This window comes from Tinamus guttatus, unplaced genomic scaffold (genome assembly GCF_059628265.1).
Source record: "Tinamus guttatus ecotype Peru unplaced genomic scaffold, ASM5962826v1 Tinamus_guttatus_pri_ptg000244l, whole genome shotgun sequence".
In the NCBI taxonomy this organism is placed as follows: domain Eukaryota; kingdom Metazoa; phylum Chordata; class Aves; order Tinamiformes; family Tinamidae; genus Tinamus; species Tinamus guttatus.
This window is the reverse complement of record NW_028288778.1, coordinates 1967118-1979561: the sequence shown is the minus strand read 5'-3', so window position 1 is coordinate 1979561 and position 12444 is coordinate 1967118. Positions and strand designations below refer to the sequence as shown.

Genomic DNA, 12444 nt, shown 5'->3' with positions numbered 1-12444 from the left:
AGTCTTTTTTTTTCCTGTGAATTACAAACCCCTTAACCAACCTATTTTCATCTTATCAGGTGTTGAATAGCTTTTTCTTTTTTGTTGCACTTCTATCATAAGGACTTTTATTGATTATAATAAACTATCCTAATATACTAATCCAGTCTTCTAAAAAAGAAATGTAATTCTTTGGTTCTTATCACTGAGTATTGTGTTTTGAATCTCTGGGATATATAGTTAACCTCTTTTCCACATTTACAGCAGTTAATATCATAATTCATTAGGTGATGTAAACTACTTTCCAAGTTTAGTTTATTATTTTTTCCTCTTCTTTAACAGTAAACTAACATGATAAACCTTCTGGAATACTAATATCTCTAACTGAAGGTAACAACTAACTGTCTCTTTGGAAATACACTATTTGCCAGTCTGAAAAACCTCAATTTGTAGGAAGAAATTAATTATTATTATTACTTACGTTGCCTGTATTGCAAAAGATGTATGGTACATGTTTTACAGTGCAGTTTCCTTTCAAGTTGCAGATATGTTACTGTAAGCCTAATTTTCTGCACTTAGGCCTAAAAAATATTACTCTGGAAGCAGACTGGGCCCTCAACAGAGCCTTCAACAGCCAGCTTTGCAAATGATGTAAAATGAAACCACTGCTTAAAAAAAAAAAAAAAAAAAAAAAGTTATAAATTTTATCTTGAAAATACAATCAGCAAGTTGAGATGATCAACAGAACAATATTATTCTGAATTAACAGAATATTATGAAGATTTTTATCTGCAAATGTTTGTTGTTCTTCAGGTTTCCAGGAATTCATGTCACTGAAGTGTCACATCCTCGTCACTTTTAAGCTCTTGGTCAATGGTACTATGAGCAAATGCAATTTGTTTTAACTTAGCAGTTAAGGTGTCATATCTGTAGTTGTGTGTATGTAGCTGCACATCTGTTCAGAATGAATGGGGTCGTTTGAAGAAGATGATGTCCTGCTTTGAGGATGATTCTGCTGCCCTCATGTGAACAGCTCTTAACTCATGCAAGAGCATCCACGTCATGGCTACACCTGGGGAGGGTTTATGGCTACACCTGGGGAGGGTTTATGGCTACACCTGGAAAGGCCTGGAAGGGTTGAAGGAAGACAGCACAACCGCCTGTGATTGTGGTCCGTGTTGAGGTACTCTGTTTCAGGTATCCTCACAGAACACAGTCAATATTTGGAAAATACAAATATCATCTTCATCAATTAGAAGATTTCACAACCTCAGAGGATTTTTCCTCCTTTTCCCCCTTTAAAATCGTATTTAGTATGTTTTAATGCTAAAAGGTAACTTTCTGTACATGCAAATGTAACCAAAACAATTTTGAAATTTAAAACCTGTATTTTAGTAAAGTAGAAGCTTGACCAAGAGAGTCAGGTCTTGAATTGTGATTCATAAGGACATCAGCTTATCCAAAATGCTGGTGGTTCTCATGCTTTTGAGGGTTTCTGTTTTAAATTCTGCTACCTTTCCTTGGTTTAAGCCTCACACTGCAATTCAGGTGCTAGAGGAGTTTCTCTCACATGCATGTTGCCCCCACTGCCATTTGAGCATGTTTATCTGAAAAATATGATTCTTTCTTGCATTAAACTATTCAGGTTTTGATGCTGAACTAACCAGAGATTGGAGCTCTGAAATTAGACTTCAACCCCTCTTTCTTGGCATCTTTTTCCAGAGCTGCAAAGTCTTAGTTTCTTTTGGCTTTTGGTATGAACAAAATAGTTTTTTTTCTCTTTGATTCACTCAGAAATACTGTAATGGTTTCCAAAGTCTCCTAATTTGTCACAAGGACTTGTCAGCCTTAAAAGTTTGATGTTGATTCTTCTCCTGGATGGGTTGTAGGAGTACTGATACATATCTTTTCACTTTACTTGTTTAAACGTGCATTTCATGTAATTGTTCATGGTACAAGTTATCATCATCCTTTCACTTAGGAGCAGTCCATTTTTGTAATGAAAATATTTTATGAACTTGACTGATTCTTATCATTATTCAGTACATCCTACTAGATCTACAGTAGCAATGCTGTGAACAAGGATAACAATTTTTCTTTTGGATATTTGTGCTCAGTTTTTAAACACTTTAAGTTATGCTTGTCTTATGCTTAAATGTGAACTTCTATTATAGACTGTCAGCAGATGTTCCAAGCTTCACATTTCAGTGGTTTGTGCAGATAGTCCATTTGGTCCTGTGTAACTGTTGGGGGTTAAAATCCATATGGGTCTAAGGAGCGATGGCATCTTGGACATCAGGAGTGTGAGCAGCGCTGGAGCTCTCGCTGGAGCTTCGCATTCCATTATTGTTGCACTGAGATATTGAGCAGCCAAGTGCTTAGTAATTTGTTGTCAGGAGTTCATAAATCCAGAAACAAATTACAACTTTCGTATAGCAAGGTCAGTTACAGAATTAAAATAACAATATAATATGAACATTTCATCCGTGTTTTGGGGAGTTCAATAATTCATGCATGTATGAGAATTTAATCTATAGAACTTTCTGAACTGACCAAGGTTTGACCTGGGTTGATTTGTTTTTCCTTAGGCAGTTGTATTTAAGTCAGTGGTTTCTGATGAAATGCTGTTTACAGCGGTCAAATGATTCAGATGGCAGCTTGTTAATGGTGCTTCAGTGTAAAGATGATGTGCAAGTAGCAGCTAATAACTTCTGTATGAGAAATGAAGGCAAAGTTTGTGGCTTGGATTTATTGATTTTGTTCTTTTTTTTTTTTTTAAGCCTAAATGTGTAAAATGTGAAGTTCTAAAAAATTCTAAAAAGATGTATGATTTTGAAACGTTAAAAGAAGTATAATGCTAGCTAAGCTTTTCAGCAACATACACACAAAAGGTTCAGTCTTGCAGATGTGTTGTATGGCGTAATTTTTTTTTTTATTTGCCAGTTTGGGATACAGTACTTATTGGTACTGTTAGCTTGTGGCAATTGTGAATCATTTAAATTAGGATGAACAAAATATATTACATATGAATATATAAAAATTGCATTTGTTCTGAACCACATGCTAGTAGGCAATTTAATTATTGTCAGCTAATACACAGTAATTTTATTTTGTATTTGAATATTTTTAGTGAATATTTTTTTCCTTCTTGCTTTCTCTTAAGAAAAAAAAAGAAAAAAAGAAAAAGAAAAATATGACTGGAAAGTTTTGGCAAGGAAGAAAGCAGTTGTCAGAACTCCCTTGTAGTTCAGTCTGTTGCTATGTCTAATGGAAGAGGAAAGGAGAACTGAATGCATGCAGAATTTGTGCTCTGTGCCATGGCATTTTAGCAGATTATCATCCTTTGATAGTAAGGATATCTTGGAATGAAGAAAGAGGCATACCTGGGGATCAAGGAGCCTTTGAGTTTTATACATGGCTTAGAGCATAGGAAATAAGGATAGGAGGCACATCTACTAGAGTAATTAGTGTCTAAGGGTATTTAAAACCAATTATAGAAGTATTAACACGTGGATTGACCTATCCCCTTTGCCAAATCCCACAGGGTCGTATTGGATGACTTCCGGGGAAAAGAAAAAGAGCATTTACCTTCATTCTGTGATTCCACGAGCACAGCCAGTTATTGGATGGAAGCAATAAATGTAAAGGCTGCCTGACTTGAAATTTGGTCCAGGGCAAATGCCTTCATATGGATTCTGCTTCCGCCTTTTCTTACTTGAAAAGAGTTATTGTATTTAACACAAGTGCATGGTTTTCTCTTCATGGTAGCTGTAAGGTAGGGGGGAAATGCCTTTGAGCTCTGTGCTGCTCTTGAAATGGGAACGTGTTGAAGCCTGACACCGGGTTGTGGGAGTATGTGTTATTTCCTAGGTATTTGAACTAGCAAAACACCAACCATATAGTAAACAGAAGGGGGCGGAAAAGCTCTATAGATTCATTTGGATTCTGGTTTTGAGAATGTAAATACTTCTAGTGTAACAGTCTCTGCAGATGCTCGGAGTTTGAAGTCCTGCATTAAGAGCAGTATTCCTTGAAACTTCCGTAGAGTAGGGGTTTTGATTCTGTCAATACCATGAATGAGAAAGAGAAAACCTAAACTATTTGTGATTGAAGAAGGCTTTCATCTTCCTTTGGAAATGACAGGTATTTAATTTCCAAGTTGTGATTCAAAATAACTTGCAAGCCTATTTACACCTGATGAAATCTTTAGTTCTATTTAAAGAAGTTGCCAACAGACCAATGACCCAGTCCTGTTACAGATGGAAAATCATATAGACTAGTATGGTTTGAAAAGAAACAACCCACAGTGTTCTAGGGGATTTTTAGCTTTGCATTAAGATGAAGAGAGCTGCAAGGGGATTCAGAGCTTCCGTAGGTCGAAGCAGCCCAACATCTAGCCAGGTTCCAGCAAGGTTGGTGAGACGGCTGTGGGCCGTCTTCCATCTGCCTTATTTGGCAGCAGCTGCTCTTTAACTGATACGTTTCCAAACGTAAAAAACACACTGTTTGGAATCTGCAAGTCTTTCCAAACAGATTTTTTCCTTTCTGTGAAACCGAGCATTTTTGCTCAATCTCTTTAGCTCAGTCTCTTTGTTCCATCCTGAAGGGTGGAGTGTGAGACAGGAAATCGCCTCTTAATGCTTTAAAAAATTATGTTCCTTGTAAAAAGTGTTGTGTTTCTGTAACATCCCTTCGGAAATCAGATATTCAGCACCAGCTCTCGCAGTGGCCGCCTCCTTGGCCGTTCTGTAAATTGCCGTGCATGTGCAGTGGTGAATGTGCAAGCTGGTTGGGCGCCCAGCTCTTGCTAGCGAGGAGACACATGGGCAAAAGCTCCTGCCAGGGCCCCTGCGGGGGCTGCCAGCCCCGCTACTGCTTGCAGAGATCTCCAGTGTTTGTGAGTCGTTTTCTGGGCAGCCCCGGGGCCAGTTAGCACAGCCGGCACGTCCAGAGCCAGCGTGCAACGCAGCGGCCCTCGTGCCCAGCTTCGGGGCTCCGGGTACCTTAGACCTGGATTAGGTGACGTGTCACTGATAGGGAGCTTTGTTTGGTGTCTGCCCCATAGACGTGGAGCAGAACTGTAGGTCTGCTCGACTACTGAACCCTCTTCATGTCTTTGTTGTTTGAATGCAGTGATCTCTTTGCTACTTTGGTTACCAGACATTCCTGTTAGGCCAGTCCTGGCTCTTGTTTTAGTCCTGATAATTTGTATATTTGAAGTTACCGGGGGAGAGCTTTTTTGCCGTCTGTTTGCATCGTGCAGGTGCAGGTTGCAGGAGACCTGAGGTGTGTGCTAACGAAGCTGAAGTAGTATTTCTCTTAAGCATTTGACCACATCAGTCTCCTCGCCTTGATTCTAACCTAATGTTCTGTACCTCTGTAACCTGCCTTGTTAAATGGTTGATGTATTTTTGTGCTATATTTTACTCCCCTTTTTACAGCTAATTGGATAAGGAAGGATATTGTGGAAGTTTTATAATGTCTGCACTTTGCACTGGTTTATAAACTCCTCAAATTATTCTTGGTCTTGGGCCAAGTATGTGTGGGCATTGAGGTGTTGAACTATGTAGTTAGCGAATGGCCTGGCCTGCCTAGTAGCCTTTAGAAATCCTGCTTAGTCTATATCTGTTTTTCTAATCAGCTAAAAGCTCTTGTTTCTTTTACTGCATTTTCTTTTGCTTCTGTGTAGACTGTCACTTCAAAGACTTTACTTTTCTTCAAACGTGCAGCAATTTCTGTCTTAGTACTGGGACTGCAGTAGATGATTTTATTCCTTGTAGCTGGGTTAAAGATCAGTGAAGCCCAAGTCTTTGTTCTGGAAAATGGCAGTCTTTCTCTTGGAGATCTTCCTTTCCCATTTGGGGTTTGATGCAATCTCCACTAGCTGCACTGCAGAAAGTTAGGGCTGGGGAAGGGTAACAGCTGGAAATTTATTTCTTGCTATGTGGTGTCTTACTAAAAAATGCCTTTGCTCTAGTGTTTCAGTGTATCAGTGCATTTACCTTTAGAGACTTGTATTATCCTGTTAAAAATAAAAACTTGTGATCTGTGCTTTTCCTATCAGAAATCAGAGGTAGAAGAGTAGTAATTAATGCTATTTTTAATAAAAGTCATTTTTATTTATCCTGCTTATAAAAGTTGCAGCACAGCCCAGAAGTGCAAATTTTCTCAGCTTTTCCATATCTGCTGAGGCCATGAGGTTCCTTGGAGACTGTTTTGCTTGAATTTAATTTTTAGAACACTTCAATTGTCCTGAAAATCAAAAGAACAATAAGGAAAATGTGTGAGCGTTAGCTTTATAGATGTGCAGATATTGCAGAACGTCCGAAGCGCCAAGCTGTTCTCAGGCAGCATGTTCTTGGGGTCACTTGTGGCGTTATCTGGCTCTGTTTGTGGACCTTTTTGGAAATGGATGTTGTCATCTGTGACCAGTTGCAGGTGGTCATGCAGGTGTGTTTAAATGGCTTTCCTCTGAGCAGAGTAATCCACAGCAGATTTTTGTCTTAACAGCTTCCTAAATAGGTTGCTAAAATTGGTTTCAAAGTCAGGAAATCCCATGTTTGTGGTTGTCAGCCAATTCAAAGGCTCTCTGTGTGCAGGTAAGGTGGAGAGCACCATGAACTCTGCGGAGATATCTTTTGCATCTTGGAAAAATATCTGGCTCTTACATATATGAACTGGAAGTTTTGGAATCCTTAAGATGTTAGCAGTATATTTTAATAAATGCTGCTTTTGCTTTGTCTTTATGTTGCAAATTGCTTACAGCTTTCTCAATTTTCAAGCACACGAATCTCTTCCTGTGATGGCCATGGACTTTGGCTTGTCTTTGTAAGGGACCTCATCATAAATGCTGTCTTGCTCTTATGTGATATTCCAGATGCAAAGAATCCAAAGATAACTTTAGAGAACTGAAGCCTTACTAAAAATGATGGATAACACTGCTGCTTTTCTGGCAATGGGCTGTGACGAGGAGAATGGGCAGTGCAGGGACATTAAAACATTAACTGTTCCCGTGCCCATACAGCTCTCTAACCTGCAGCAGGTTGCACATCTGTTGCACATCTCAGTGAATGGTATTTTCTTGGCAAGACTGTGCTCTTCTACAGCCTTATTCATTATTTGGCGTAATTTTGTATATGTTTCATGGGTTTGGTTTTTTGTTGCTTTTGCTGGTGTAAATTTGCAGGTAGAGTTTTCCTGTTTGTGTTTGGATAGGGAATCTTAACTGCATGTGGTTCAGCTGCAGAAGGCAAAGGAAGCAGGTGGTCATGGAGAGCAAGGAGCACAGAGGCATTATCCGAAGTGGCAATGGGAAGGTAGACAGAGTGCCTGTTCTTGGATGTACACAGGTGTTTTTGAAAGACGAAACAAAAATGAGCAAGCTTCCCCACTGCTGCTGCTACAATGGTTTTTCTATAGGATTTAAAAATGCTTATGGTTTCCCTCCTGCTACATTTAACTGCAATATTCCTGCAGAGCTCCTACACTTGCACCAGCTACACATTTAAGTCCTTAGCTCCAACCTAAGCAGCAAACTGGAAATTATTGCAGTTCAGGGGCTCTTTCCATGGATTCTTTCCTGAAGATTTTGCTTGACTAGTTCGTCAGCACCATGAGTGTCCACAGACAGCAAAGAGCAGCTCGTGTGGATGTAGCTTGTTGGATGTCTCCAAGATGAGCTCTTATTGGCCTGCCTGCAAATATTAACATGTGCAAGGGAGGCGCAGAAATGATCTAAAAAGAAAACTCCCCGAGCTCCTTTCTTTAACTGCTTTAGCACAGCCATAAATACACCAGGGCTAAGGTGACCTGTGAAATTCTCATTTTTGCAAGCATAAATGACCCTTTTCCGTATTGATAGAATATAAATCTATATATTTTTTTTTCTTCCAAGTAAGTAGCTGCTCAAGTTTTACAACATTAGCTCTGAAAAAATTCAGCCTCACAATGCCTCATCAGCAGAATTCGCCCACCCGGCTGAACATTCTTGTTCTCTGTAGAACGTGGATCAGGATTTTGCTTTCGTGGCTGGCATATGTGCCCTTTTGAACAGAAGGTTCAAAACCTCATCCTCCTTGTGCAGAGTAGCTCCAAAAGCTTCATTCTTCAGCAACGGAGCATTAAGCATCGTGAATTCCTTTTCCTTCTTTTTTCTTTTTCTTTTTTCTTTTTCTTTTTGTGCTTTTTTCTTTTTTCTTTTTCTTTTTGTGCTTTTTTCTTTTTTCTTTTTCTTTTCGTGCTTTTTTCTTTTTTCTTTTTCTTTTTGTGCTTTTTTCTTTTTTCTTTGTGCTTTTTTTCTTTTTTCTTTGTGCTTTTTGTGCTTTTTTTTCTTTTTTCTTTTTCTTTTTGTGCTTTTTTTTCTTTTTTCTTTTTCTTTTTGTGCTTTTTTTTCTTTTTTCTTTTTCTTTTTGTGCTTTTTTTTCTTTTTTCTTTTTCTTTTTGTGCTTTTTTTTCTTTTTTCTTTTTCTTTTTGTGCTTTTTTTTCTTTTTTCTTTTTCTTTTTGTGCTTTTTTTTCTTTTTTCTTTTTCTTTTTGTGCTTTTTTTTCTTTTTTCTTCTCCTTTTCTCCATTTCTCTTTTTTCCTTTGAAGGATCAAAATACAGTAGAGCTCCCCAGAGTCATTGTATTCGTAGACCCAGATCTTTTATCTAGTGCTGATATTCCCTCGTAGTAGATGCGGAGCTGCGCGCGGCTGTTTTGAAACCAGATGTCCTGCTTGGTTAATTGATTTATAGATTCTGTGAATCCTTAGAGCCCAGTAGCTTCAGTTCCCCAGGCAGAACACGGGGACAACTTGGCAGTCGCCGTGGCTCGTTGCAGAGTTTTTCCTTGTGCATGTGCAGCTTTTTGCCGTGGAGCTTTACAGCCAGGAAAGTAAGTGTCAGTAAAATGACACGTTTAGAGGCTCCTCCACAAACAATTGGGATGGTAGATTTATTTTTTATTTTATTTTTTCCCTACCAATAATCCATTTTGCTAATTGGGAAAAATTAATGCTTAGGGAGAGGCCACCGTTTTCATTGGTTTTTACTTGAGGATAGTCTGAAATAATGCAAATACATCGAAGTAAGCAAGCTGGAACACACATTATCACACTGAAGTAAAACTCAGTGCTGGTGGGTTATAACAAAGTATTTCCTCATTGTAAATTAGCTTCAGTTTAATAATTAGTTACTTCAGTTATTTGACATCTGGTTCACTCTCTGGCTCTTTCTTAAAAAATGAACGATCTTTTTCTTAATTTTTTAAAATTGTGTTTTTATGTCCATTTTTACTGCTAAGGCTCTTTTTGCAATGATAAATTTAAAACAAGCAAAAGCCTGAGGATTCTCTAAATGGAATATTATTGCATTTATCTCTACAGCTGCAATTAATTATTCTGAGTATTCATTAAAAATAAATGTTGATAAGTGACATTGTAGGCATGCATTCAAAAGTGACTGTAAGGAAGATAACTGTGATAAAGAACAATGTCTGAAAGGGAGTGTAAAATATATAAATGTTTTAAACAGGCATGTGAAAACATCAGATGTAACCGTTTGGGCACTTTGGGAAATAAAAGGGGACATATGTTGTTACTATAGACCGTGGACTTCCAGAACTGGTACTACTCAGTATTTCAACAAGGATTTATTAATATTTGATGTTTCTTGAAGCTTTCAGTCCTGGCATTGAGAAAATAGTTAGAAATACCTGTTTTTTTTAAATAAGAAATCTTTGTCTCCATTAATCTATTAACACGTTTTTTCCCGTGGTAATGGTGAAATTTTGGAAAAGTGACTATGTAATTCACACACCTTTTATAGCAACACCACCACCAACAAAACATTCAAGCATTTATTATTTAGTGCAACGCATTACTTCAGGTCAATCTTGTGATTTTCCGATGCTTAAAATCGCAGCTTAAAAAGCTTGGGATTGTGATCGCTGAACTTCAGACACATAGGAAGAGCTGTAGCACGTTCTGTGCCTGTCCGGGATTAGACAGACGTCTTGCAGAGCTCGAGGGAGCCTGCGGTCCAGCGGATCCTTGGCAGGATCCTTGGCAGTCCACAAGGAATCCCAGGCATTGCTAGCAACAGATGCAGTTACTGTAAAAAGCGGGGCAAGGAGTTAGGCCCTGGGGTTTCTTGCATCCAGGATAAGCTGTCAACCACTTTAGCTGAGCCAAATTTGGGGTCTCTTTTATTGTTAGTTCTTAGGATGGTTTCTTACCTCTTCTTTGGCTCTTTACGATTGGTCTTGTAGCCCTGATGCCTTGTGTAGGACATGAATATTCATGCAGGCAGCCGCTGTGTTCCAGCTGAAGTAAACAGAGTCGCTGTCATCAGCTTTGTCTTTTGTATTTGTGTTTCAACAATTAGCCAAGGAACACAGTTAAGAAAAATAAATGACCATCACTCATGTCTGAGAGGGTGAACTTGTAAAAACAATAAAAAAGTGGACTTTTTTACTGTGGGAGGCAAAGCAGAAGAAGAAAGTCTTTTCTGTTACCAAACCGCAAGTTTTCTTTTAAGTTGTCTCCTTAAGTTTATAGTGAAAACGCTCCTAAATGCCAGACTGTTAAATGCCATTTTTACTTTTTTAATGGTGTGGTGGTAAAATGGGGATAATCTCTGAGATGAAATTAAAAAACAAGCTGTACATCAAGAATTTATTTCATTCACTTCTGTATTGTAACTTGTTTTTTTCTATGCAGCACTCTAGTTACTTGCTTCTGCACATTTTATTCTGCATTATCATCGTAAGTGACAGAGAAGGCAGTTTTCATGGCATCATGCACTAAATGTTTTTCTGTTGTGCTTTATTTGTTTATTTTATGTTAAATGCCCTAAATGGATGTTTCAGTCTTGTCATTATTTCAGGTTACTGTCTCTGTTACTCTCGTGCTCCCAATCTCCTCCTCATCCCTTCCCCAACAATGTCCCCCACACAAATCCCTAACCGTGGAAAACAATACATATTTTTAAACTGAGCTCATAATCCTGTTTTGCAATAAAACTAAAAATTTTAACTATCTTTAAGGAAATACCCCATTAAAAATGCTAATTCTCCACGTAAATTGGCCAGAGTGTCTATGAAAATGCTCGCTCAGACTTTACAAAACAAGTGTTTGATGTCTCTTTGGAGCTGTGGTTTACAGACTTCCTCCTGTGTATCTTAACTTGATGAATTCTTTATCATTTTGCCAGGGGTCATGGACTCTTACATAATTCCAATGAAGCTGTCAGTCCTCTGAAAGAATTATGAGTGCTTGGAATGGGACAGATGTCAAACGCAATGGATTACCAGCTTTAGCTTTTGATATATCACTGCAATGCCGGGAGGAAAAAAATAAGTCTTAGTGTGCTCAGGTTTAAAGCAGACCATTTGAATAAAACGACTGGGTTAATGTATTCTTTAAAAGGTCCGTTCCTCTATAATCTGTGTCCGTGTCTGATTTTGTCTTCTAGTGTTGTCCCCCAGACCACAGTAATACTGAACAACGACCGGCAGAATTCAATTGTAGCCAAGATGGTCGGGCAGGAAGAGCCCTTGAGCAGAGCGACGGATTCCTTGGAAAATATCCTTAGCAAGTTGGTAGCAGTCACTGCAGTCCTTCCCTCCCTCTTTCTGAACGGAGCAGTAGCAGTCGGTGCTATAGGTCCAAGTGCAAGATGAGGAATGTCCTGGGTGATGGTGTGGGGAGGAAAGGGTCAATGCCTGACCCTGTGTCAAGCTGCCAGTTCTGCCCAGGGTAACACCAGACCAGCTCCAAATTAACAGTACACAGCAGCCCAGTGACGTTTGGTAATTTTTGTCCTAAGGTAAAATTTAAGTGGAAAGGGAGATTCTAGATAGAAAAATAAATTTAAATAATATATTCAAAAATCTTATTATTTAAATAATTTGGTTTGTTTTGCACACTGAGCCAGGACTTTCCACTGATGCAAATTTAGAAAGCATGCATTTAAATTTAAAAATTTATTCTGTTTGCTTTTTATTATTTTGCTGGATAACTCTTAGCAAGAGTAGGTTTGTTAGAAGGGTATACTTTTAGTCTCTGCTTAATTTTCACAAATAGTATTTTTAATTCCCGTATGGTACTAGTAGTCCTCATGAAGGATTGCGTTTTCCCAAAGCGTGTCCTTCTCTCTTTCCCAGCGCTGTCCCTGGCCGCAGGCAGAACACCATCGTGGTGAAAGTGCCAGGGCACGACGACAGTCACAACGAGGACGGCGAGAGCGGCTCCGAGGCCAGTGACTCCATCTCCAACAGTGGGCAGCTGGGCGGCCAGAGCATTGGCAACAACGTCACCCTTATCACTCTGAACTCCGAAGGTGGGTGCATCCGAGCAGAGGGGCTGGGGTGGTGGAGTGCACTGAGGCTCAACCCGCTGCTTCAGACCTTGCAGCACTGGCCGAGCCTTGAGTTGGAAGGCAGCACAGCAAGCACGAGATCACATCATGAGCTGAATGAATCATC

At 39.0% G+C, this 12444-nt stretch overlaps 1 protein-coding gene across 2 annotated transcripts in view; it reads left to right on the top strand.

Annotated features, from left to right (window-relative positions):
- The window catches only part of BANP (BTG3 associated nuclear protein), a 129508-nt gene that overhangs the window by 19306 nt on the left and 97758 nt on the right, over positions 1-12444 (top strand). For both annotated transcript variants that reach the window (XM_088526256.1, XM_088526255.1), the window contains exons 5-6: positions 11433-11555; positions 12124-12299. In XM_088526256.1, the coding sequence (XP_088382382.1) occupies positions 11433-11555; positions 12124-12299 (299 nt within the window). The remainder of the gene's footprint in view (positions 1-11432; positions 11556-12123; positions 12300-12444) is intronic.